This window comes from Ictidomys tridecemlineatus, chromosome 1 (genome assembly GCF_052094955.1).
Source record: "Ictidomys tridecemlineatus isolate mIctTri1 chromosome 1, mIctTri1.hap1, whole genome shotgun sequence".
Taxonomy (NCBI): Eukaryota; Metazoa; Chordata; class Mammalia; order Rodentia; family Sciuridae; genus Ictidomys; species Ictidomys tridecemlineatus.
The window spans coordinates 52645316-52672662 of record NC_135477.1 but is presented as its reverse complement, the minus strand read 5'-3'; the positions used below and the strand labels follow the sequence as shown (position 1 = coordinate 52672662).

General features: G+C 37.7%; 1 protein-coding gene and 1 long non-coding RNA gene across 2 annotated transcripts; one reads left to right on the top strand and one right to left on the bottom strand.

The window, feature by feature from the left end:
- Positions 1–109: 109 nt before the first annotated feature.
- LOC144375756 (uncharacterized) lies at positions 110–4726 on the bottom strand. The gene is made up of 2 exons (XR_013435649.1): positions 4506–4726; positions 110–325 (listed from the first exon to the last, which is right to left on the bottom strand). It is a non-coding gene; the product is annotated as an uncharacterized LOC144375756 (long non-coding RNA).
- Positions 4685–27347, top strand: Ddx21 (DExD-box helicase 21). The gene is made up of 15 exons (XM_005325965.5): positions 4685–4854; positions 6527–6976; positions 8136–8211; positions 8976–9154; positions 10718–10835; positions 12206–12391; positions 13580–13725; positions 14477–14626; positions 15103–15264; positions 16331–16450; positions 18305–18378; positions 20674–20833; positions 21606–21740; positions 23905–23949; positions 24590–27347. Exons 1-15 carry the CDS (start codon positions 4765–4767, stop codon positions 24854–24856), a joined length of 2358 nt encoding a protein of 785 aa, XP_005326022.1. The 5' UTR covers positions 4685–4764; the 3' UTR covers positions 24857–27347.

Sequence of the window (27347 nt, the reverse complement as noted above, 5' to 3'; positions counted from 1 at the left end):
CTGAGAGCCTTCTCTCACATTGTTTTTCTTTTGTGTTTTAGCAGTAGTGTTTAACAGTAGTTTTTTTTTTTTTTTTTTTTAAAGAGAGAGTGAGAGGGGGGGGGACAGAGAGAGAGAATTTTAACATTTATTTTTTTTTTTCTTAGTTCTCGGCAGACACAACATCTTTGTTGGTATGTGGTGCTGAGGATCGAACCCGGGCTGCACGCATGCTAGGCGAGCGCGCTACCGCTTGAGCCACATCCCCAGCCCCAACAGTAGTTTTTTTTTAAAAAATCTTTACTCCTTTTTTTATTATTGGTAATGCATTTCCATTGTTGAAAATCTGAAAAAAAAATAGAGAAGAAATGGAAGAAAATAAAAACCACCCATAATCACATCACTTAGAGATTCGTACTTTTAACATTTTTATTGAGTCTTTTGAATTCAGTGTGTGTGTATACATATCTTTAAAATAGAAATTCTTCCATAAATATACTGTTTTATGAAAAACAGTATATCATCTGGATCAGAGGAAACTGGCCTAGTAGACTTGACATTTGAGAACTTCATATTTCCTGTTGAATATGGATGACACATTTCTTCAACTTTTTAAAACTGAATTTTATGCTGCTATTTAGTCTCCTTTATGTAATATCTGGCTACCTTTGAACTAAAAAGGACTTTTGCATATTTGGAATTTTGGGTTTGTGCCTATGTGCAGATACATTACAAAGGAACTTGCATACTTGGTAAGTTTTAACAACGTTTTCCATTTGTTCTAGGGCTTACTTTCTTATCAAACATCTGTTGGTAATAAACCTGTCCCACTACTATATAATTGCGGTATTGAATACAGCAGTTATCACAAAAGTTTGGTGGTTTCTCAACCAAATACCAAGTTTCTTGAGGCAGGGGCTCAACCTTCACTTTTATATTTCAAATTCTTTGGTACAATGCTGAAATCCCAGCTATGAAACATTTTTTTTGTTTAATTGGTTAATTGCATACATGCTTGTTCTCCCTTCTCTTACACCCAATACCAGAATGACTGAAATGTTTTCCTGCCTGGGCATATGGTTATTTCCAATGTCTTTCTGTGCCCACACCCCATTTCCATCTTAATGTTCAATAAACATTTAGTGACAAGACTCTTATGTGCCAGGCATTGTTTACAATTTTGAGATAACAAAGATGAATATAAGGATATCACACTGTGAGTTCAAGCATCATTGCACATTTGCCTAAAATGTGTAAAAAAATTGAGACTGAAACATCAAATACAAGTTTATATAAACATGTTTCTTATTAAAACGTTCAAGTGCAGTAAAAACTAATCTCATGAAAGAAATAAAACTTAGGGCTGGGGATGTGGCTCAAGCGGTAGCCCGCTCACCTGGCATGCATGTAGCCCAGGTTCAATACTGAGCAACGCATACAAAGATGTTGTGTCCACCAAAAACTAAAAAATAAATATTAAAATTCTCTCTTTAAAAAAAAAAGAAATAAAAAGTATTAACCTGTCATAAATGCAATATTTTTTTTTTTTAAATTTTAACATTTATTTATTTTTTCTTAATTCTCGGCGGACACAACATCATTGTTGGTATGTGGTGCTGCTGGGGATCGAACCCGGGCCGCACGCATGCTAGGCGAGCGCGCTACCGCTTGAGCCACATCCCCAGCCCCATAAATGCAATATTTTGAATTGTCTTTCTAAACATTTGTTGAGTTTTATTTTGGTACTGGGAATTGAACCCAGAGGAGTTTTACCTCTGAGCTGCATCCTTGGTCCTTTTTATTTTTTGAGGCTGCCCTCAAACTTGGGATTTTCTTGTCTCAGTCTTCCTCCTGAGTTGCTAGGATCACAGGAGTGTGCCACTATGCCCATCAATTTTAAAAGCTCTTTTTTATTGTGCTTTTCATTCATTTTTGTATTTAATTTTCTCAAACTATGAATTTTTTAAAAAAATCAAAAGTAGGGGCTGGGGTTGTGGCTCAGTGGCAGAGCGCTCTCCCAGCATGGGTGAGGCCTTGGGTTTGATTCTGGGCACCAAATAGAGAAATTTAAAAAGAAATCAAAAGTCCACTTATGGGTTTTTTTTTTTTTACACATTTTCTATGCATTGTTTTATATCATAGTGGTTTCATTTTGATATATTCATAAAAGCATATAACAATTTTTCTCTATTTCAATCCACAGTACTATCCCCTTCCCTGTCTTCTTCCTTCTCCCTGATCTCTTTCCTCTATTCTATAGATCTTCCTTCTACCTATTCATTTTTTAATTGGTGTATTGTAATTACATATAAAAAATTGGAATGCATTGTGGTATATTCATACATGGACATAGCATAATTTGGTCAACTTTTTTCCCTAATTCTTCCCCTTTGCCTCTACACTACTGCTCTTTATTTTTAAATTTTTTTTTTTTTTAGTTTTTGATAGACCTTTATTTTATTTATATGTGGTGCTGAGAATCAAATCCAATGCCTCACACATGCTAGGCAAGTGCGCTACCACTGAGTCCCAGCCCCAGCCCCCTTAATTTCTTTTGTAGTCGTAGATGGACAGAATGCCTTTATTTTATTTTTTTGTGGTGCTGAGTGTTGAACCCAGTACCTCACACATGCTAGGCAAGCGCTTTCCCATTGAGCTACAGCTTCCGACCCACTTTTTTTTTTTTTTCTTTTGTACCAGGGATTGAAATCAGGGACACTCAATCACTGAGCCACATTCACAGCCCCTTTTATATTTTATTTGGAGACAAGGTCCAGCTAAGTTGCGAGGCTGGCTTTGAACTCAGGATCCTCCTGCCTCAGCTTCCCAAGCCCCTAGGATTATAGGCGTTCACAATGTCCAGCATAGATACCCCTTTTTGTTCCTCATTTCTGTATACAGCTTCCACATGTGAGGGAAAAACATTTTACCCTTGACTTTCTGTGTCCAGCTTACTTCACTTAGTGTGATTTTCTCCGTTTCTATCCATTTATCAGCAAATGACATAATTTCATTCTCTTTTATGGCTAAGTAGAACTTATTCATTCACATATTGATGGGCACTAGGATGATTCCATAACTTCGCTATTGTATACTGTGTTGCTATAAACATTGCTATGTGTATTATCACTATAGCATGCTGATTTTAAAATCTTTTGGTAAATACTCAGGAATGTGATAGGCGAGTTATAATAGACTTTTTTTGTACTGGGGATTGAACCTAGGGGTGCTAAACACTGAGTCACATCCATATCTATCTATCTATCTAATCTATCTCATCTATCTATCTGTATGTCAGGGTCTCTCAATAGTGAAGGCTGGCCTCCAAGTTGTGATCCCTTCCTGTTTCATCCTCCTAAGTACTTGGATTATGGAGCCTGGCTATGAAGTGGTTTTGTTATTCCCCTTTCATGCCCAAGAAAATCGTGTTCGACTTAATTGTCCAAAATTACAGAATAAATAATAGCAAAGACAGATTCTCAAAGCCAGATGATATTCAAACATATTTTATTTTTTATTTTTGGTCGTACTAGGAATTAAACCCAGGGCCTGGAGCATCCTAGGCAAATACTCTATCATTTAGCTACACTCCAGCCCTCTAACATATATTTTAAACTACCAACAGAATCAATCTTCCAATTCATATATATATATATATATATATATTCAATTGTTGATAGGCCTTTATTTTATTTATATGTGGTGCTGAGAATCGAACTCAGTGCCTCACACATACCAGTGCGCTACTGCTGAGACCCTGCCCCAATCTCCCAATTCTCTGAAGAATGAATAGTTCTTCAGAAAAAGCTTACACCACTGTCACTGACCATTCAATGGGCCACTTTCTCTTAAGTGCTTTAAGTAGTATAGTGTTCAAATTATGCAGAAGCCCCTGTTGGTTTCAAATGGAGAGCTAAGTGGTTTTGGCGCCCCTTTTACTGGTTCCAAGGCTAGGTGAGATGTCTCTGTGTTTCTTTCAAACAACTGACACTTGTCTCTAGAGGACCAGGCCTGGGTGTTGTCTGCTGGTGAATGCTAGCACCTGAAACCATGAATCCCAAAGGGGATGTTAGGTATGAATGAGCAGACCGATTTTTTTGTTTGTTTTGGTACCAGGGATTGGGCGCTTAACCACTGAGCCACACCCCCAGCCCTTTTTAATATTTAGTGACGGGTCTCGCTGAATTGCTTAAGGCCTCGCTAAATTGCTGAGGGTGGCTTTGAACTCTGGGTCCTTCTCCCTTAGCCTTCCGAGCTGCAGGGATTACAGGCGTGAGCAACCTCGCTCAGGCCTTTCTTAATTATGGTTCTTATTCAGCTAATTTGGCCGTCATCCCTAAAAGGCGACAAAAATGACGTCACAAGATGAATAGCAGATTCCCCCGAATACACAAGTGAAGATCCTTGCAGACATTAGCTATCTTAACAGCACTCGAAGGCGCCACTCAAAGGAATTAGCAATGGGCATTTACCAGGTGGGGCTGGCGAGAATCGGGCCAGTGTTTGAATGAGAATACAAAGCTAACCTTTGTGGTTCCCTCCAGTTCTATTCCTCTGCGAGGTCTTTCTAATGAGTCCACGCACCACAATCAATCAACTCACTAGGTCCCAGGAAGCCGGTACTTGAATCCACCACGTGGACCCCAGACTTCCTTATGCTCTGCGCTTCCGCCGGAAACGCCTTGCTATAGGAAGTGACGGAAGCTGGCCGGCCCAAGGGGGCTGTACTTTCCCTTCCTTTGCACGCGGTTGAAGAGACCGGTAGGCCTGGACGGCTTGTGCTGAATGATGCCGGGAAAACTCCGTAGTGACGCCAGTTTGGAATCAGACATGGCCATGGAAAAGTTGGAGACCCGGCGAAAGCAAAACGTGAAGGTGATACCGAGGGGCCTGGGGCAAGGCAGGACCAGGGGCCGGGCAACGAGAGCAGCGGGGCCCGGCAGTACGGGAGACATGCCGGGCTGAGAGCGTGTTGCACGCGGCGAGGACCGGCATGTCCAGGTGCCGGGCCTGGGGCTGGGCGGGCGGGAGTCCAACAGTGGCTCTTTCTCTGACCAGTGGACGCATTGTCCTCCGGACGGAGTCTGCTCTGTAGCTCCGACCTCTTATCTCACTTTTTACACGGCGGCAAGCCCAGGGAGCTTTGGCAGAGAGGCCAGATTGAGCTGGAGAGGGGATCACTGTCCCTCAGGATCCTGGGGAATTGGGAGTTCCGCATCCCATGCACGAAGTTGAAGGTCCACTTTAGGCCCCACGTTGTGCGCTCAGACTTAACTCCAGGTGTGAGCGTGCGCGAAGGGAATTATAAGTCTGGAGACTGATGCTTTAGACGAAGGAGATCTTAAATCCATCCGCGCAGCACACGTGGACGGCATGAGCAGTGACATTTTCCTTACTTGTTTTACTACAATAAGGGAGGTACAGTTTGCTCCTCGGTAAGCAGCTCAGAAGATGAGGTAATCCAACTCTTCGTATTTATTGACAAGATCGTCTGTGGAAATGTAGAGAGAGTGTGCGAACTGACCACCCTATTTCTTACATAGGCCGGCAGTGGCTGTAGTTAAAATAGCCCTGGTAGTCTTCTGATTCTTGCCTGTTGCTTAATAAGACTGAAGAGTAAGACTGAAGGTTGTGATTTAACTTGTGACCAAGTCTGTTCTGAAAGTCAGTGGAAACAAGATTGTTCCTGAATTTGTGTTGTACACGCCTTGGAATTTACTTTCTTTGCGGTTTCTGGGTCTGATAGGTGGCTCTTAAAACAGCAAATTTGTTGTGCACTGTGAGGAGGTAGTGGCTTTCATTTACTCATTCTGCATCAGTAAATGTGTTCAACTGTGGAATGGATGCTCCCTCATCAAGAGAGATATAAGCAGGGCTGGGCATGTGGCTCAATGGTAAAGTACCCCAGGGTTCCAACTCCAGTACCAAGATCTACTTCAGATCACTTAGGAAAATTCTGATTTATGATTTGGCCAATAGGAATTGCATAGTTACTAGGAAATACTCTTGACTTTTCAAGCTAATAAAACTGTTTTTATATATTTATCTTCATATAGGTAAGAAGTGGTATTAAGAAGCATACTGGGGCTGGGGTTGTGGCCCAGAGGTAGAGCGCTAGCCTACCCTGCACTGGGTTCAATCCTCAGCATCACATAAAAATAAAATGAATAAAATAAAGGTTTAAAAAATAAAGATATTGTGTTCACCTGTAACTAAAAAATATTTTTTTTAAGAATTTTTTTTTAATTATTTATTTTGTTTTAGTTATCGGCGGACACAACATCTTTGTTTTTTGTATGTGGTGCTGAGGTTCGAACTCCGGCCGCACGCATACCAGGCGAGTGGGCTACCGCTTGAGCCACATCCCCAGCCCTAAAAAATATTTTTTAAAAAAGCATACTGATTTCTACTTTAGGACAATAGGAATAACAAATGATGAAATGCCCCAAAATTATGTTCTTCATAATTGTGATCTTAAAGTGATCCAGAATTTATTGCATAAATGATGTTTTGTTTTGTATTTGTGTTTTCTTTATTAATTTTTTAGAAAGATAGAAAAGAGCAGCCAAAGTCTGATAAGACTGAAGAATGTGCAGAAGGAAAAGAAGAAACTCTTACCCCCAAAACCAAAAAAGTTAAAAACAAACCAGGGCCTTCTGAAGCTGATACAAATTCTCCTAAATCCAAAAAGGCAAAAAAGCAAGAGGAGCCTACTCAAGATGACATTATTTCTCCTAAAACCAAGAGTGCAAAAAAGAAAAAGGAAAAGGAGCCTCTTGAAAAGGAAGTTGTCTCTCCTAAAACCAAAAAAGTAATAAAAAATGAGGAACCTTCTGAAGAAGATGTGGATGCTCCTAAACCCAAGAAAATGAAGAAAGAGAAGGAAGTAAATGGAGACATTGGAGAGAAAAGTCCCAAACTAAAGAATGGATTCTCTCATTCTGAACCTGACTCCAATGAAGCTGCCAGTGAAGAAAGTAACAGTGAAATAGAGCAGGTAAAGTTGCATAGGTAGAACGTATCTTTCAATGTTTCGGAAATAGATAATGCTACACATACATCTCCTATTTTTTAATGTTATTATATTTTTTCATATATTTATTTATTTATTTTTATGGGGTGCTGGGGATTGAACCCAGTGCCTCACACATGCTAGGCAAGCACTCTACCATTGAGCTACAACCACAGCCCTGCACGTGCTGTTTTGATAGTAAAAGGAAATTTTTTATCTCAGCAATCGTTGGAGGTATCTTGAGTTGCAGGGTGAGACTTCATCTTAAAAATTACAGTGTTGAGGATCCGGGATAAAGCTCAGTTAGTAGAGTGCTTGCCTTTGGGATATAGCTCAGTTGGTAGAGGGCTTGCCTCACATGCAAAAGGCCATGGGTTCAATCCCAGCACCACACACACAAAAAAAGTCTTAAATAAATCTTTTTGTTTAGGCCATTAAGTAATTTTGAGTTGAATAGGATTAAATGTCCTTTTAGAACTCAGTTCTTTCACCCTTCAGAAACTTAGTCGTGAAAGAAAAATTGTGGGCTGGTCATGTGGCTCAGTAGTAGAGTGTTTGTCTAACATGCCCAAGGCCCTGGATTTAATCCCCAGCATCACAGAAAAATCCTAACATGTTTTCTGTTTGCCATAGGTTATGATCACAATTGACAGTTTTCCCCCTAATTGTAAGGTGAAAAAAATTTAGGAAATGGACAAATTTATCTGAGGAGGGGAGGGAGCTTCCTAGAATTTTAGCATTCATTCATTCAGTTAACACTGAATGCTTTTCAGATACAGAGGCAACCTGTTGTTAAATTTTGATGTTTCCTTATGGTACAATGTATTTAGGATTGTACCTTATGCAGTCTTGTATCCTGCTCTTTCTACTTTATATAAGAATTTTTCATTATTTTTAAATATTTAAAGTTTAATGGCTACATAACCTCTTGCAAATGTTTATAAATTTATTTAATATCTATTTATTTGTGGTGCTGAGGATTGAACCCAAGGCCTCAAACATGCTAGGCAAACACTCTACCGCTGAGCCACAACCCCAATCCCCTTAAAAAGTTGTTTTTGAAGAGATTCTTTTGTTTCTTTCTCAGAAGACTTCTGTATTAACTTTTATGTGAGTTATGATTTCTTTCTGTGGTCCTTGACAGGAAATACCTGTGGAACAAAAAGAAGGCGCTTTCTCTAATTTTCCCATATCTGAAGAGACTATTAAGCTTCTCAAAGGTAATATTCTCGGAAATATTACATAATGTCAGAACATATTATTCAGAAGCACTACATTTTTGTTGGATGAACCAGGATGTGATTTTATTTTGGGACAATATAGGCAATCAGATAATGAAGTAGACCAGTATATTCATGGTAGGACTATGGTAGTGATAGTCTTGGCTGCCTCTAATAAGTGGTTAAAATTTACCCTTTACTCAGAAGTATAATGGCTGACACTGCTGATTAATGCCATGTTCAGTTTTCCTTTTCATCTTCTGCTTGAAGTATCTCTAGGTTAATACCAGATTGATTCAGAATTTATCTTAACATTCTGCCTATGAATTGCTGGGTAGTCTTAGATGCTCCACAAAGTGTTTTCTGAATCAGTTGCAGCACAGTCTGGATTGCAAAGTGTTCGATTTTTTTCAGGCTCACAAGATTATCTGACAAGTGACTTGCTCTCTTAATATATCAAAAATTTATTATAATTTGATGAGTTAAAAGTTTGCAAATATTTTCCAGATTCTTCATTATCAGAATATATTTGAGCCTGACTTTGTAGTTGTTGACCAAAAGGTAAAATTCATCAATTCTGTAGGACTAGAAATATTGATTATGTTTCAGTCTTTGGTTATCCTAGTATTTTAAGAATTATAGTGTCAGCATTAGAAGTATAGCTCAGTAGCAGATTGCATATTTAGATGGCAAAAGGCCCTGGGTTTAAGCCCCACCCTGCCAAAACCCCACCCTGTTGGCTAATGTGATTTGTTTGTTCATAGCCCGTGGAGTGACCTTCCTGTTTCCTATACAAGCAAAGACGTTTCACCATGTCTATAGTGGGAAGGACTTAATTGCACAGGCGCGGACAGGAACTGGGAAGACATTCTCCTTTGCCATCCCTCTGATTGAGAAACTTCAGAGTGAGCTGCAAGATAGGAAAAGAGGCCGTCCCCCTCAGGTAACTCTTAAGTGGACATCAGCCTCCAAGACAGCGCAGGACAAATCTCTCTGGGCATGGTTTACATATCCAACTATTTTTATTGGATTCACCTTAAAGCCAACCATTGTGTTTACTATTAATCTTTATCTGAAGGTAAATCAGGCCGATTCTTTTTAAGACTATTATTCATAAACCCTTTATATTTGAGATTTATACTCTGTCCCATGATTGTGATCACCAGTAACATTAATATTCATTATACTCCTTTTACTTATTTATTTATTTTTAGTTATGCATGGCACAGTATCTTTATTTTGTTTTTTATTTTAATGTGGTGCTGAGGATCGAATCCAGTGCCTCACATATGCGAGGCAATCGCTCTGTCATTGAGCCACAACCCCAGCCCATCATCATACTCTTTTTAAACTATAGATTGTGCCTGGAGTTCACACATTTGGTTAAGTGTCTTTGACATTGGATGGATAAAGTATTTTTAGTAGAAGAACTTTTACTACAGGTTCTTGTGCCAGACTGCTTGAGTTTAAATAATCTAGATTCTGTCTCTAACTACGCTTTTGGTTTCAATTAAGTAATTTATACTCTAGTGTCTACCTCAAAAGGCTATTATGAGAATGAGATCAGAATAACGTAAAGTACTTGGTAGAGCATAAGTCATAGGAAAAGCAAAAGTATCAGCTAATGGTATCGTCATCATCATCCTCAGTATAGCTTCGTCTTCATATCATTATTTTCCTGGATTGCTGTTTTATGAAACTTCCTATAGTTCCTTCCTGTATCCACTTCTTTTTTAATTTATTTTTGGTACAAGAGATTGACCCAGGGGCACTTAATCACTGAGTCATATCCCTAACCCTTATTATTTTTTATTTTGAGACAGAGTCTCACAAAGTTGCTTAGGGCTTTGCTAAGTTTCTGAGGCTGGCTCTAAAATTTAAGATTTTCCTGCTTCAGCATCCTGAGTTGCTGGGATTACTGGTGTGCGCCACCACACCCAGCTTCTATTTCTCTTCTGACTGGTGATCACAAACTTCGAAGTATATTTGTCTGGAACCATAGTTATAATTTTTTTTTTTTTTTTTTTTTTGTACCAGGGGCATTTAACCACTAAACCACATCCAACTCTTTTTTTTATTTTAGAGACAGGGTCTCACGAGTTGCTGAGGCTGGCATTGAACTCATGGTCCTCCTGTCTTTTTTTTTAAATTATTATTATTATTTTTAATATTTATTTGTAGATGAACACACAGTATCTTTATTTGTTTTTATGTGGTGCTGAGGATGGAACCTAGTGCCTCCACATGCTAGATAAGCACTTTACCACTGAGTTATAGCCCCAGCCCTGATCCTCCTATCTTTCCCTCCCTCCCAAGCTGTTGGGATTATAGGCGTGTGCCACCACACCCAGCTCCATAGTTAGAATTTTTATAATATATTGGAAAGCACATAATAGATGTTTTTAAAATATATCAAAAATTCAATAGTAAGTTGACCTTTCAGTTGGATTCCCAAGTGATAAATAATACACATTACTTTGAAATCAATGAGGTCTTTTTCTTTCAGGTTCTGGTTCTTGCACCTACAAGGGAGTTGGCAAGTCAAGTAAGCAGAGACTTCAGTAACATCACAAAAAAGCTTTCAGTGGCCTGTTTTTATGGTGGAACTCCATATGGAGGTCAAAGTAAGTAAATTCAAAAGCAGGAGAAGGAATATGTCATCCATTATTTTTGATGCCATGATGGGATTCATATCTGTCTTTTCTCCCTGGTCTAGTCATTTATGGTGTTTGTCTTTTGCCATTTTTGTTTAAAGATGGTCAAAAATATGTTTCTGAGTAATGATGGGTAAATTCTATATATGGTTCTTAGGACTTTTGCATTACCTACCAATATTTACATAAGGATTACAAAGGTAAAATGTTGAGGGCCGGGGATATAGCTCAGTTGGTAGTGTGCTTGCCTTGTATGCCCAAGGCCCTGGGTTTGATCCCCAGCACCACAAAAAATAAATAAATAAAAACCAAAAGTAACTTGTTGAAATCAAGAGGACAGAATCGGTAGGGTCCTAGGAATTAGAAAGTCAAAATTTGAGGTCATTCTATTTTCTATCAGTCTATGCATCCTTCTTGTTTGTTTTCTTTCCTGAAGGGGGACTGACTTTCTAGGGACCCCAGGACCTAATAGCCCTTGCTTTAACAGTTCATCACTTCCCAGTTAAGACCTTGCAGCTTGAATATGTAGAGTATATATGAGGGGATTTAAGGCATTAAAAAATCTCAGTATTGGCACATAAAACTTCTGATTATTTCTTTCCAACTTTGGTAGAATGAATGTAAACATTGGCATCAGAAAGTCATTTGAATCTAGACTCTGCTCAGTGAGTAGTTTTGTGACTTTATGCTCAAGTTGCTTAATTTTTTAATGCTTTACTTTCCTTATCTATAGAATAGGTTAATAAACCTACCTTTCAGGGATATTATGAGAATTAAGTTGTATAAAATGTGTAAAGTGCCTAGTATGATCCCTAAACTATACTGGAAACTTGAGAAGGAGAGTGGGATCTGGGGCAGAGTGTTTGCCTAGTTCTTTGCCTTTATGGTGGGAGGACCTCATCCCAGTTACAAGAAATGCTTCGATTTCCCCAGATGTTTCTGTACACTATAAGAATGTTTGAAATTCTACTGTTTTATCCTCCCTGTACCTGTTTACCTTATAGAAAGTTCTTAGTTAAGATTCTTATCTCCACTCTATGTAACCGTGACACTTTCTGCTAGCCGAGCAAGTCATTCTTTCCTGGTGCTACCATCCCCCAGTGGTGCACTTTCCAGTTGTATAACTTAATATAACGGACTGTCACTTCTTACATGCTTTTCTCTGCTGTATCAGAAGCACCTTGAGTGTCTCTGTAGCTGCCTAATCAGTATTTGTAGCATATTACTTTGTACTATCTAATCAGTATTTTTGAATGGAAATGCATTTAAATGGTACCCCAGAATGATAAAATGATTTTCTTTAAAAATACAGCCAATCTTTTCTTTGGTGTTCTTTATAGTCGAAAAAATGCGGAATGGGATTGATATCCTGGTTGGGACGCCAGGTCGTATCAAAGACCACCTACAGAATGGCAAGCTAGATCTCTCCAAACTTAAACATGTTGTCCTGGATGAAGTTGACCAGATGTTGGATATGGGTTTTGCTGATCAAGTAGAAGAGATTTTATGTGTGGCATACAAGAAAGGTAAACCCCAGAGTTGAAGAACTGATAAAAAGGACCTGAGGAAGGGTGGTGATGATGTAATCTTCTAAGAGATAAATGAAATTTTAGGGAATTTCAAGGGGATTTATTTTATTCGGGAAAATGAGCAGTTTATAAATAATCATGATTTATCACATAATTGCAATGAGAGAAAGTTAAAAGAAAAATTATATATTCTATCAATTCTGTGTACTTTGCTTTTGGTGTATTCCAGGTATTCTGTATGTTATTGTGTGTATGTGTGCAAGTGCCAATTGTAATCTTAACCTTATGTGTTAACTCAGCATAACAGCCACCTGCATGGAAACACATGCCTATAATTCCTGCTACTCAGGAACCTGAGGCAGGAAGATTGCAAGTTCAAAGCCAGGCTTAGCAACTTAGCAAGCCCCTAAGCAATTTAGTGAGACCCTGTGTCAAAATATAAAAAGGCTGGGGATATAGCTCAGTGGTATAGAGTGTGTTCCATTCCCTCTACTGGAAAAGGAAAAGAAAAAAAAAATTCTTCTTACTTAGAATCACTTCTACAGATTTTCTCGGACCTCAATATCTGGAATTAGTTCTTTAGGATAGATTTCCAAAAGTAGAATTATTGCCTTAAAAGTTATAAATAGTTCATGCTTTTCAATATACATTGCCGAATTGCTCTTCAAGAAGATTCTGCCAGCTTTATACCACTATTCGAAATGTTTGTGAATGCAGTGATACTCTTAAGGGAAACAAAAATTAATAGGTGATCTCAAGAAACGAATAAATGTGAATTCAAAATTGATAAAATATTAAGCAAATATCAAGGAGTATATAAATGTGTATAGAATCTCTTGCAGTTTTTGAACAGCTTATTTAGATAATTATTCTGTTGGTTACTACTCTTTTTTAGTTGATAAATTTCACTATATCGGAAAAATTTGTTTCATGATTCTTAAAGGCCAATGATTAGAAAAACAATACGTTTAAAGTGCTTTAATTGTTTCAAAGAGCCTTTACATAAATTATTCCAGTAGCATTTCTTTGTGTGTTGGAAATTTTTTTTATATTGTGTTTTTACTGCATGGCTAGACTCAAATAATTTCTGATGAATGTTGATACAGCATGGAAGTATTAGGTGAGGTAAAATACTGTGTAGGCTTGTTTGGATTTTTCATAATGACTTTTTTTTCCCCCCCAAAGATTCTGAAGACAATCCCCAAACATTGCTTTTTTCTGCAACATGCCCTCATTGGGTATTTAATGTTGCTAAGAAATACATGAAATCTACATATGAACAGGTGGACCTGATTGGTAAAAAGACTCAGAAAACAGCAATAACTGTGGAGGTAAATGATTCATTTAGTTGCCGGAATTGGTATAAAATTGTCTGTAATTTGTTTCTTTTCTGATAATATTAGGACTGCCAAATATAGTTTCTCTCCAGGTAAATGTCAAATCTATGTGAAAAGTCAAGTAAAGATATATTTCTACTTGAGTTGCATATCGTTTTCTGTATTCTCTAAATTTCATCATCTTGTAGACTAATTTCAGAATCATTTGGACCCTAAAGTGTTTGAATTATGTAAACAAAGAAATTACACTTAGAATTTCAATACTAGAGGGCAACAGAGAATACGGATGTTTTATTCTAAAGCTGTTTTCATCTTAGGGTCCGGTACCTAGATGAATTCATTTCACCCAAGGAATATAGTAGTGCAGTAACTGACTACAGATTGTATTTTAAAACAGATGAAAAAACAAAACATACAGAAACTTTAAAAAATTCTCAATTATATGGCTTACTGTAGGAATCTGTGTAATTGCTTTTTTTCCCCCTTTATTTTCACTTAAGTAAGAAAACAGAAGCCAGGTCCTCTCTGGAGAGAATGGAGAGGCAGAGGAGAACAGACCATGTTGCTCTTAATTTTAATGGTTTAGTTATTTTTTTTTTTTCCTTAGCAGTGGTGGCAGTAATCTGCTTGGTTAGGCTTAAGCCCTTGTTCCAATACCAAGACGTTAGACCTTGGTATTGAGCATGACATTTGAGGTTCCAGCAATCCTACTAAATAGATTTTTTTTTCTTCCTCTCTTAAATAGCATCTAGCTATCAAGTGCCACTGGACTCAGAGGGCAGCAGTTATTGGAGATGTGATCCGAGTATATAGTGGTCACCAAGGGCGTACTATCATCTTCTGTGAAACCAAGAAAGAAGCCCAGGAGCTGTCACAGAATGCATCTATAAAGCAGGTTAGTCCCTCTCATGCCTGCAAAGCTAGAGTCATCAACAAATCTTCACTTTGGGCATATCTGCTCTTAGTCTGTCCATTTATCTAATGACTTCCAAGTTTATTTTAGGTCAGAAGTAAGAGGGTACTTTTCTCAAGAATGGTCAGGTTATCTATCCATCCATGTTAGAGCTTATCTAATGTTATCAGTCTCGTCAAATAGAGAGGATAGGATGACTCAAACCTAAAACTACTCTGACAAAAATAGGTGTGATCTCTGGTTTGGTGTTCCTAACCCTGATGTGTATATTTAAATATAGTCAATTTAATGAGAGAGGATTTGAAAATAATTTGGAGGTTCCTCCATGTAAGAAGATATATGTTTTCCCCTTTATTATATTTTCAGCAGGAGTATTATTAAAATATTAGCTTTTACAAACCTAGTTGAGGATGTATTAGTGGAGCTAGTTTTCTTAAGCCAGTTTATTTCTTCTGCAGGATGCCCAGTCATTGCATGGAGACATTCCACAGAAGCAAAGGGAAATCACCTTGAAGGGTTTTAGAAATGGTGATTTTGGAGTTTTGGTAGCCACCAATGTTGCTGCACGTGGGTTAGATATCCCTGAGGTTGATTTGGTTGTACAAAGCTCTCCACCAAAGGTATGTATTTTATACATAGGTTTTGTTACTTGCATGTGCTTATAATAATTAATCTTTTCAGTGCCAGGATGCTGTGGTGAGTTGAAAAATAAAGCCTATTATTTGAAACTCTTTTCTGTACAATTGACTTCTGAGTGGAAGAACAGTCAGTGGGCAGAGGTTGGAATGATAATTTCTGGTTAGACAGGGAAATTCTGAGAGACTTCATGGAGGTAGTACAGTTTTGAACAGGATCTTGAAATTGATAGAAGATTTAGATGGGGTAGTTGTAGAATACATAAATGCATGAGCTTGAAGAGGACTAAAGAGAAAAGGCCTGGAGGGAGACATCAACCTCTGTGTTAGAACTACTGAGGTTTGTGAGTTATAGAACCTTTTGTTTATGTGTTGTGGATAGTGCTTATGTAAATAAAAGTCTAAAATCTGTTCCACTTGCCTCCATTACTTTCCCTCAAATTGTCAAATGTCTTTTAATTAAAGGTTGTTTAAACTGATGGAAAAACAAAACAAAACCCCGATTACTATGAATTCACTACTTCTTAAAAAAGGAAATCCCTTAAGTGTGACATAAATCTTGTTTCATGAACCTGTAGACTTGTGCTGTGCAGTATGGTAGCCACTAGTCATGCATCTGTTAAACATTTGAAATGCAACTAGTATGGATTTGTATATGTTGTAAGTGTAAAATACACACTGGACTTTCAAAAACTTTATTAAAATTTTGAAGGCTTATGAAAAAGGATATAAAATATCTTGTTAATTTGTACATAGATAAAATATTGAAATAAGACTTGGATATATTAAATTAAATATTTTAAGTTAAATATTCTATTTTACTTTAGTTGTGGTACTTAAAAACTGGAAATACACATATGCCTCTTGGAAAAAGCACTGTTTTACACAGGGTTTTTAATTGTCTCAGGTGTTTGGTTTGAAGTGCTAAGGGACCTCCTCCCTTATGTCCCAGGCACACCTTACTTGCTAGCTCTTGTTGTAGAGACATAGTATTCTCAGGTGTTTGGTTTTTTTGTTGTTGTTGTGTTACTTGTGTGTTTTACTTCAATAGGATGTAGAGTCCTACATTCACCGTTCTGGGCGGACGGGTAGAGCTGGAAGGACAGGAGTTTGCATCTGCTTCTATCAACACAAGGAAGAATATCAATTAGTACAAGTGGAGCAAAAAGCGGTAAAGCTATTTTCCTAGCTTTCATTTAGTAGATAACATTGTTAATCTTTTGACTTCAATTTTCATTTCAAATTATTATTTTTCTTCTAGCATATGACCCTGACTGAAAGCTTGTTAAGTATATGTTGTTTTACGTTGTCCTACAAAGCCCATTTTGAAATAATTTTGTATTTGAAAGCAGGAGTTTCTGGCTGGGGATGTGGCTCAAGCGGTAACTGCACTCGCCTGGCATGCGCGGGGCGCTGGGTTCAATCCTCAGCACCATATAAAATAAAATAAAGACGCGACGCGTGTCCACCAAAAACTGAAAAAATAAATATTTAAAAATTCTTTCTCTCTATCTCTCTCTCTGATGTTTGAAAAGCATTTTTTGGATTATGAACATTAGAAATATTTGATCAGGTATAGAAATTGCTTGAAAACAAAAGAATTGACGTGGCTGTTGTCAAAAGGATAAAGGGAGAGGAGAGGCTAATTTCCTTATAGAATTTTATTTTATTTATATGTTTGAGGGTGGGCAAGGCAAACCCTTACAACTGGCAGAAGGGCATGCTATGGAACCTGGCTAGCAAGGTCATCTGGGTGGACAGTCCACCTGCTTATATCTTGAGCCTAACGCAATGTTTCCCTTCACTCTAATTGAAGGTAGAATTTTAATAATGTATATAGAACTTTCTCCTCCAGGAGATGAAGCTTGACCTCTTTCTCCTTGAGTGGACTACACTTCATGACTGAGTAGTAAATGACTTACAAAGAATAGAGTATGTGTCAGGCACCAGTGCACTCTTCTGTAATCCCAGTGACTTGGTAGGCTGGAGCAGAAGGGTCACAGTTTGGAGGTCAACCTCTACAGTGTAGTGAGACCTTGTGACGGACTAGAATGTAGCTCAGTGGTAAAGTGTCCCTGGGTTCCATAATGGAGGAAGTTGAAGACTTTTTGTCTTGTACTTGGAATTGAACATGGAAGGGCTCTTATCACTGAGCTACATCCCCAGCCTTTTTTAAATTTTGAGACAGGGTCTTACTAAGTTAGTAAAGCTGCCCTCAAATTTGGCATTTCTCTTACTTCAGCCTCATAGTAGTTGAGATTATAGGCATGCCAACTCCATGTCCAACTTTAGGAGTTGGAGTTTTACAATGGAGAATCTAGCAAACATTTCCTAAGCCAGGGAATCTCAAGTTGAGGGCTATTCTATAAAAGAATTCTTTAAAGCTGTTAAAGTCATGGAAAACCAGGAAAGATAGGCATGGAATAAAGTCTAGGATTCAGTTAATAGTAATTTTATCAATGTTGGTTTCTTAGTTCTTAAAAATGTGCCATAGTAACATAAAATGTTAGCAATGGTAGGAATTTGGTGGGTGGTATACAAGAACTTTGTAACTTTTTTTTTAACATCAGTTGTTAATAGGCCTTTATTTTATTTTATTTATATGTGGTGCTGAGAATTGAACTTGGTGCCTCACACATGCTAGTCATCCTTTGTAACTTTTTTTTGTTTTCTGTTTAATACTTTGATTTGGTAGGTATAAAAAATTATGGAGCTACTTAATAATGGAAACAAGTGATGATCATGTTAAACTATGGATTGAGGGGCTGGGGATGTGGCTCAAGCGGTAGCACGCTCGCCTAGCATGCGTGCGGCCCGGGTTCGATCCTCAGCAGCACCACATACCAACAAAGATGTTGTGTCCGCCGAGAACTAAGAAAAATAAATAAATAAATGTTAAAACTCTCTCTCTCTCTCTCTCTCTCTCTCTCTCTGTCCCCCTCTCTCACTCTCTCTAAAAAAAAAAAAAAAAAAAAAAAAAAAAAAAAAAAAAAAAAAAAAAAAACTATGGATTGTTTTCTTACAGGGAATTAAATTTAAACGAATAGGTGTTCCTTCTGCAACAGAAATAATAAAAGCTTCCAGCAAAGATGCCATCAGGTATGTTCCCTACCCTCACTGTGGACTGTGTAGTGTTTGTTGTGTGTATTGAATATGAATGCCTTTGTGTAGTACCTCTGGAATTTGGCCTTTTAAAATTTGTTTTTATTTTCTGTAGTTCTGAATATTAACGCACACACATACACACACACAAACAGAGTACTGGGGATTAAACCCAGGGGTACCCACTGACATACATTCCCCAACTCTTATTTTTAAGACAGGGTCTCACCAAGTTTCCCAGGCTGGCCTTGAACTTGCAGTACTCTTGGCTCAGCCTCCCACATCACTGTGATTGTAGGCATGTGTCATCATGCCCAGCTTTTACCCATTATTTTAACAAATTTCATAACCTTATTTAAGGAATGATAACTGAGATATGGTGTAGGTGCTTCATGTCCAGTTACTGATTAGATTTGATTACAGGTTATATTCTATATCTTCATTAATTATTATCCCATTTGGTAGAATAAAACTTTTTTTTGGTGGAGGTGGTAGGAATTGAACCTAGGACCTCACACTTGCTAGGCAAGTGCTGTACTGCTGAGCTAAATCATCAGCCCTGAAAACTGATTATTTCTTTAGGTTCTAGTAGATATCTAGATAGTAAGGATTGGGTAAACTAACGGTGTTTGTCAGTGGAGATATTACTGGCATTGAAAACAAAGAGTGTATTTATATGAGATTGTTCTACAAACTGAAGGATATTTAGCTGTTTAGAATTCCTGACTGTTTCTCCTGTGCATCATATGCATGGGGTAAGTAGGGCTGGCATTATGAAAACCATTTTCCATTTCCTGGGCACAGAGTACTCAGTGGTGTGTCTCTTGCCTAGCATGCAAGAGGCCCTGGGTTCAAATCCGTAGCATTATGAAAAGGAAGAGCCCACAACAAAATGATGAGTAGCTATACTATTGCAGCATCAGACTGGTGGCTGGGTGGTATTCAAATATGGTTTAATAGTGCTTCAGGATTCAATAAACTGAAGTTAATTTAGATAAATAAATGAGGATGAACGTATAAAATGATTTCCTGCAGACCTTAATGGTGACAGGATATTTCATTAAGAGAGTAGTGGAACTGACCATCATATTTTGCTTTAAAGAACAGTTGATAAGAGGGGATAGATTCTACGTGAACCATACCCAAAAGAGATTATTTGGGGCAGAGGTGAGGGGAGGAAAGAATGGGCAGAGAAATAATTGTATAGTTGAAATCTATATATGCAGTTGTCTTCAAAGTATTTGTGAGTTTGATTAGACCTGAAATATACAATTTAAGAATTATTTATCCATTGTAATTTTATTTTATTTAATTAATTTATTTATTTATTTAAAGAGAGAGAGAGATAGAGAGAGAGAGAATTTTTAATATTTATTTTTTAGTTCTCGGCGGATACAACATCTTTGTTGGTATGTGGTGCTGAGGATCGAACCCGGGCCGCACGCATGCCAGGAGAGCGTGCTACCGCTTGAGCCACATCCCCAGCCCTATCCATTGTAATTTTAAAAATAGAAACCATCATGACTAAAAGACATGCTTGCCAGGTGCAGTGGTGCATGCCTGTGATCCCAGCAACTCAGGAGGCTAAGGCAGAGGATAATGAGTTCAAAGCCAGTCTCAGCAACCTTAGTGAGGTACTTAGCAACTCAGTGAGACCCGTCCCTAATAAACTATTAAAAAAGGTCTGAGGATGTGATTAAGCACCCCTGGGTTCAATCCCCAGTACCCCCCCCCCAAAAAAAAAGCCCTAAAGATCAGCTTATTAATGATAGCTTGGGAAAGTTCAGAAAATGAAAAGATTTTTAACTCAATATTTTTCAAAATTATTTTTAGCTTCATCAATTTAAACCTGATTTGGGTACAGGCAGGTGCTACACTACACACCTACAATCTCAGCACCTCAGAAAGTTGGGGCAGAAGGATTGAAAGTTTTGAGGCAAGCCTCAGAAACTGAAAATTTATAAATTTTTATAAATCTCAAAATTTATAAAAAAGAGCTGGGGATGTAGCTCAGTGGTAACATGCTCCTTGGTTCAGTCCTCAGTTCCAAAAAAAAAAAAGAAAAAGAAAGAAATGAATAATGTTTATTGGGGGAAAAGGTATCACATTATTTATCATCGTTTTTAATGGCAATATGGCATTTTATTGCATTAACATTTTTCTTATCTGTATATGAGTAGACCATATTGATGCACATTTTCAAATTCTTTATACTTTCAGCATATTGTCAATCACACTATGCTGTTACTTGTAACTTTTCTCCTAACCAATGTACTCTCAATCAAATCACAGGCTTTTAGACTCTGTCCCTCCTACTGCCATTAACCACTTCAAGGAGTCCGCCCAGAAGCTGATAGAGGAGAAGGGAGCCGTGGAGGCTTTAGCAGCAGCTCTGGCACATATTTCAGGTGCCACATCAGTAGATCAACGCTCCTTGATCAATTCAGAAGCGGTATTTCTGATACCTTGTATTTGGGGTTTTAGTAGGATTTGAAAGGGTTCATTTAAACTTGCTAGTTTTTGCTGTCTTGTAAAAGTAGGAAACTATTAACTGCATTTTACCTTTTTCTAATTGAAAATGTACATTCAGGTCCATAGAAACAAAATAAATTAACGTTGTTTGTCAGTGATTGGGTGGAGGGAGAAATGGCAAAGACTGAGATTAATGGGCATGAGATTCTTTTTGGGGTGATGAAATGTTCTAGAATTGTAAATAGTGATAATAGTTGCAAACTTTGAATTTACTAAAAAACCCACTGCATTTTATACTTAAAATGTGAATTTTGTGGTATATGAATAGTATCTTAATTCTTTTAATTCCTTATGAGCCCAAACATATACACATAAATACAATATAATTTAGCCAGGATATCTAGAAACTTTTTAGAAAGCTTTTATGCTTTTATTTTCCTTTTATAAGTTGAAGTTTTAAAATTTTTATTAAATATAGATTCACGTGTAGTTGTGAGAAATAATATGTGGTCCTCTATACACTGCCCAGTTTCCCCCAGTGGTTATATTTTAGAAAACTATGTTACCATAATAAAGATGTTGACATGATTTAATGAATCAATCTTATTAAGAGACTGACTCTGGAATCTCTAGGGGACAGTGTATACTTTTTTTAGAGGGAACTTTGAGAAATACTTTAGAATATAAGGGTAAATGTTTATGATGTAGATTTGGTTTTTGAGACTTAATTTTGTTCCCCTTTCTTCCATAAGGGTTTTGTGACCATGATCTTGAGGTGCTCAATTGAAATGCCGAATATTAGTTATGCTTGGAAAGAACTAAAAGAACAACTGGGCGAGGATATTGATTCCAAAGTGAAGGGAATGGTCTTTCTGAAAGGAAAGCTGGTAAGGCTGGGCCCTTTCTCAGACTTAACTTTGGTTCAGTAGCTGAATGTGGGCAGTAAAACAGAATGATGTCTTCTTGGTGTTCTGTGAGGAGGCTGCCTTTATTTTTTCACTTTGTGTCTGCACTGACCCCTGCAATTGGGAGGCTCTTAGTTACTGCAACTAACTACCCATGTCTATGTTTCCAGCCCAAACCATTCTGTACACCATGCCAGCCAAAAAGATCAAATTACTGCACTGATAACTTCACATGGCTTAATTAACTAACTAATTCAGCATATTTCCTTTTTTGGTGGTAGTGGGGATGGGATTCAATTTACATGCTATGCAAGCACTGAGCTAAGCCAGCCTACCCTCCCCCGCCCCCCCCCCTTTTTATATCTTTTTTTTGAGACAATGTCTCACTAAATTACTGAGGCTGGCTTCTAATTTGCAATCCTCCTATCTCAATCTCCTGAGAATCTGGGATTACAGGTATGCACCAACATGCCTAGCTTTAGTTCATATTCTTGAATTCAGGTTCAAAATTTGAATTTTTGCTGGGTATAGTGGTGCACACCTATAGCCTCAGCAACTTCGTGAGGCCCTTACCAACCTAGTGAAATTCTGTCTCAAAATAAAAAATAATAAGGGATAGGGATGTTGCTCAGTGGTTAAGTGACCCTTAGCCAATCCCTGGCGCAATAAATAGATAGATAGTTCTTGCCTGCCAAACCTAGAAAACTTCATTTTTCCTTTGTGGGAAAATGAGTGAAAGGCACAGATTTATTATGAAGATAGTTTTAACTGGAATCCTAAAGAGCCTCAGGTTTCCAAAGGTGCACTGCTGGTAAAAGAAATCATATTTACCCCAATGGTATGTGGAGTTGCTTGAGGTAAACAGTGTGATCAAACAGGCAGTGAGCTGTCTTCAGGTTAAGGTAAACCTGCCCTGGTTACCGGTTTCAGCTCCATCATATCATCCCCAACACCCTTTACTCTGGCTGTGCCAAGTACACCATGCTGTCTTCATTCATGAGTGAAGACTGAGCCCCTACTTTTCCAGTATTTTACTCTCCACAGTGTCCCTTAAAATTCCCTGTAAAGCTTTGCAGGCAGAGTTAGGGGCATCATTATCTGTACTTCAGAGTTCTTAGGACATATTATTTATTTAGGTAATTTTTGCCTTGCTGTCATTTGCTTTCTGTCTGAAATCCTCAAGAGCACTGTGATCTACACAGTGGTAAAAATATGCTTTCTGATCGTCTGTACCCCATTCAATGATATTGAACTCTAAACACTAAGTAAGTATGTGAATGGAGAGTCCCATGATTGACAGAATCCATCAGTACCTAATGATACTCGTGTTAGCATTGGGCGAACTGCTGGGCAAAAGGGGTGCTTCTGATAAAATCCTGTAGTTAAAAGACAATAGGGAGAGGAGTGACTGTCTGTTACAGGGTAGTTTGACAGGCTTGTAAGTAACTTCCCTTGGAGAGGAGGGCACTTACAATCAAAGATCTTATCCTACAGCATTAACTTTTTCATCCTCTTTCACAGGTGGCTAAATTATGAAAAACTAGAAAATTAACAGAAGTTTTTGTTGTTGTTGTTTATTTGTTTTGTTTTGTTTCTTGCTCTTAGTTTGGTCATTCTAAATAGCTCTCAGTGCTTTTCTAATGGCAGGCAGTAAAGTGTAATGGTTTTTAAGCCCTACACACCGTATTTTAAATACCTGCCCCACTTAAGTTGTTGTGGGGCTTTACACGAGTCAATCAGACTCTCCAATTTTGTTTCTTCAGCTATAAAATATAGCTAGTAGCCTTTCTGTACCATCCCACAAGGTCCAACTTAACTCTAAAGTAGTTGAGAGGTACTAGCCAAGAATATATCTACAGTCAAGAAGTTCCAAATTGTTTTGAGTTCTTCTTAACTGTTCCTTGGCTTTCTGCTTTTGTGTTTTGGGTAGCTGTAGTGTATTAGACTAAAGTTCATTTAAAATTAATATCTGAAAGCTGGTATATGCCTGGGAGGCTGAGGCAGGAGAATCATGAGTTCAAGGTCAGCCTCACCCTTTTTCTAAAACTGGGTGAGTTTTATTATTATTTTCTTTGCAATACCTTGTATTTATGGTATCACTTAGTGTGTATTGGTTATATTAACTTATATTTTCTTTGATTTCTAGGGTGTTTGTTTTGATGTCCCTACTGCAGCAGTCACAGAAATACAGGTATTTTCTCTTGGACTTTTTGTTTTTACAGTACTGGAGGTTGAACCCAGGGCTTTACACATGCTCAGCAAGTGCTCCAACACTGAACTATACCTTCCCCCCTTTCTCCTGGACATTTTAAAGTTAATATACATAAGCTGGGAAGTGTTCATTGTGAAAATACAGAATGATAGGGTGGCGGACACGACAGCTCTGGTCTCTTATCAAAAGACAGTTGAGAATTACATTTGGTACTTTTTTCTCCTGTCCTTTTTATTCTCACATTTGTTGTTGAGCCTGCCTTTTTTCCTTTCTAGAGTTGTGAGTGATGTCCAGGCCCTCCCCACCCACGTTATACATGTTTTCATACACATTTTAACTTGAGAGATGGATTTGTAAATGTGCATTTGTTTTATTACCCCTGACAGCTAGAGACCAAGTAGAGGTGAAATGAAAAAATGATGCAGTGAGGAGGTTCCACGTGAAAATTATCTTCTAGTGGCATGTGGGCTGAGAGTCAGTATTAGGAACAATGGCCTTTTAACACTTATGTTATCAACCTAGTTGTTTGTTGGAGAAATGACAACAATGTGGTTTTTTTCTTGCCTTTTAAACCATTTGAATAAAAATCAAAGGTGAAAACAGAACTTTCTCTCAACAGGAGAAATGGCATGATTCACGACGCTGGCAGCTCACTGTGGCCACAGAGCAACCTGAGCTGGAAGGACCACGGGAAGGATATCGAAGCTTCAGGGGTCAGCGAGAAGGCAGTCGTGGTTTCAGAGGACAGCGGGATGGAAAAAGAGGCTTCAGGGGACAGCGGGGAGGAAGTAGAAACTTCAGAGGAGGATCAGGAGGTGGAAACAAAAGCAACAGATCCCAAAACAAAGGCCAGAAGCGTAGTTTTAGTAAAGCATTTGGTCAGTGATTAGAAGTAGAGGAATTGTGTGGCAGAATCAGGACTATGGCACCATGGAACTGAGTGGTATTTTTCACACAGAATTAAAGGCAGGTTGTTTCCTTTTGACCACTTGGCCAGTCCATATCCCCAGAAGAAAGACAGGCTTAATCTAAATTATTTCATCTGATCATTATCATTTCTAACTTTATTGCTTTTATCGGGTTTTCCTTTTGAAAAGTAATGAATTGATTACATTGTTATTCTGATATATTCTCTGTAGATATAAGATAGAATCAAGCATGTATGTCTATACTTGTAAGTTGATCTTCTTGTGTTTGTGTGCTGGGGATTGAACCCAGGGCCTCCCACATGCTAAGCATGTGCCCTGTCACTAAGCTACTTAATAGTAGCTTAATAGTGTCCTCTTAATAGTATGCTTCCCTAAAGTAAATATTTACGAGAATACAACAATCTGTGAAGGACCACATTAGCCTTTAAAAGTCAAAAGCTTTGTTTTGTAATTGGTATCTTCAGCCTCCTGCCAGGTACTTACTTGTGTGGTCCTATAATTTGCCTTCTGAGAATTTATACTGAGCAATGTTTTGAAATGAGTTTCAAACTTAGCTAGGTTGTGATAGTTTATGCCTGTGTATATGGTCTAGATTTGAAGGATGAAATAACATTCAATATAGATTACCCTTGGTCATGTGCATTTTTAAACAATTTTAGCTTCTCAATGTAAGGTGAGTCATGCTTCAATAAGTTCTTCACAGATAATATATATATAGAGAGAAATACATTTTGATAGAAAGCCTGTGTCTTTAAGGAATTCCACGTGTATAAGATGGCTATGTAGCTTTCTTTGTAAATAAGGAGGCTAGATAAATAGTGTTTGAATGATTGTATTACACTTCTTCCTATTGGAAGATCAACATTATTAAGAAGGAATTAAGGGAATAGGGGACATAGGTTTGTGTAGAGTATGTGCAAAAAAACTCACTGAAAATATTCTTTACATGTAAGAAGGAAACATTAATAAGTGAAAAGCAAAGAGTACAAGTGAAGATGCATGATAAAACATTATTTTAATGATTGATGTGTATTTCAAGAGGTTTACTTCTAATGGGCAAGCTGGGATTTTGGGGGAGAATGGTCTGCTGTAGTTTCTCAATAGCCTAGATTTTAAAGCCACAGAGTAGGACCTGTTTCTGTAAAACCGATTCTTTCTTGAAATACTTTCATTGATTAGAGACTTCCTTTAAGACAAACTGAATGGTTATTTAAGTTGTTTCTCTGTGGGAACTGAATACTTACTGTAGCTCCTGTCAGATAACTACACCTGAGGACTTCAGTGTTTGTTGGAAACATTCTGCACAGCATAGGCGCTCCAGAGTGGCATTGTCCTCTTGCCTTAATTTCTAGAAATTGTCTTTGATCTGTTTTTTTCCTCTAATTGCCTCTCACTTGATCAACTAGCAAAAAGGGGCTCTGATAGCCAATTTAGCTCCTGATCATTGAAAACATCCTTTTTCTGTTTGAGCTTCAGTTTTATCCTTAAGTCTGGGACAAGGTATTTCTTGCTGTTTGAGAATTCTCTTGGCCTTTTATTCTTTGATCCATTTGTCAATTTTATCACTTTGTTTTTATTCCTCATGGATTCCCATCAAGCCACAGGGAATTGGGAGAAGGTATTTGATGACAATCCACATGTGCCTTTGGGTTATAATTTATTAGATTCTGGTTTTGTCTAGATACTTGGACATGCTTTAGTAAAAACTAAAACATATAACAATTTGGATAGGAATGGGTACCTCCTCAGGCAGTTTTGAAGAATATAGTAACTGTGCATGATGGGGGTACACACCTGTAATCCCAGCTGTTCTGGAGGCTAAGTCAGGAGGATCACAAGTTTGAGGCCAGCCTGGACAAATGATGATATTTTGTCTCAATGAAATTTTGAAAGGGGCTGGATGTGGTAGAGCACTTGCTTAGCATGTGTGAGACCTTGGGTTTGATCCCAAGTACTAAAAATATTTGGTAGCTATCCTTTAGGAAGGATAACTTAACCTTTTTTATGTGGATTATGGATTAGCCTAAATTAGAAAAATGATCAGGCATAATGAAGAGTGAAAAGGAAGAGTAATAGGAATTTCACGTTATACAACTTAATTTTAAGAAAAACATAGCTCTTTCAATAAACGAAGCTAACATTTCTTTTGGATTCCAGATTACAGAATTCACACCATATTATAAGTATATAATTGAGCTGTTATTTGGTTTAAATGGACTTTTTGGGCTAGCCTGTGGGAAATGTTACCATTTTTACTATTTTCTACAGAGAAAATATTTTCAGAGTTATGTGTCAAATAATTCAGCGGACTTAAAAATTACAACCCATTTTTGTGTTGGAGTTCTGTGCAGTGCTTCCTCTGCAGTTGTACATAAAATGTTTTTACTGTAAATGAGTTAATATAACATGTTACTTTATGCCATAATAAAAAAAGATATTAGTACTTTA

Bases quoted from the DNA above. Each gene is read 5' to 3' on its own strand.
- Ddx21 (XM_005325965.5), top strand. From the start codon at position 4,765: ATGATGCCGGGAAAACTCCGTAGTGACGCCAGTTTGGAATCAGACATG. The intron at 16,451-18,304 runs GTAAAGCTATTT...GTTTTCTTACAG, and splicing joins TACAAGTGGAGCAAAAAGCG to GGAATTAAATTTAAACGAAT. The intron at 23,950-24,589 runs GTATTTTCTCTT...TTCTCTCAACAG, and splicing joins CAGCAGTCACAGAAATACAG to GAGAAATGGCATGATTCACG.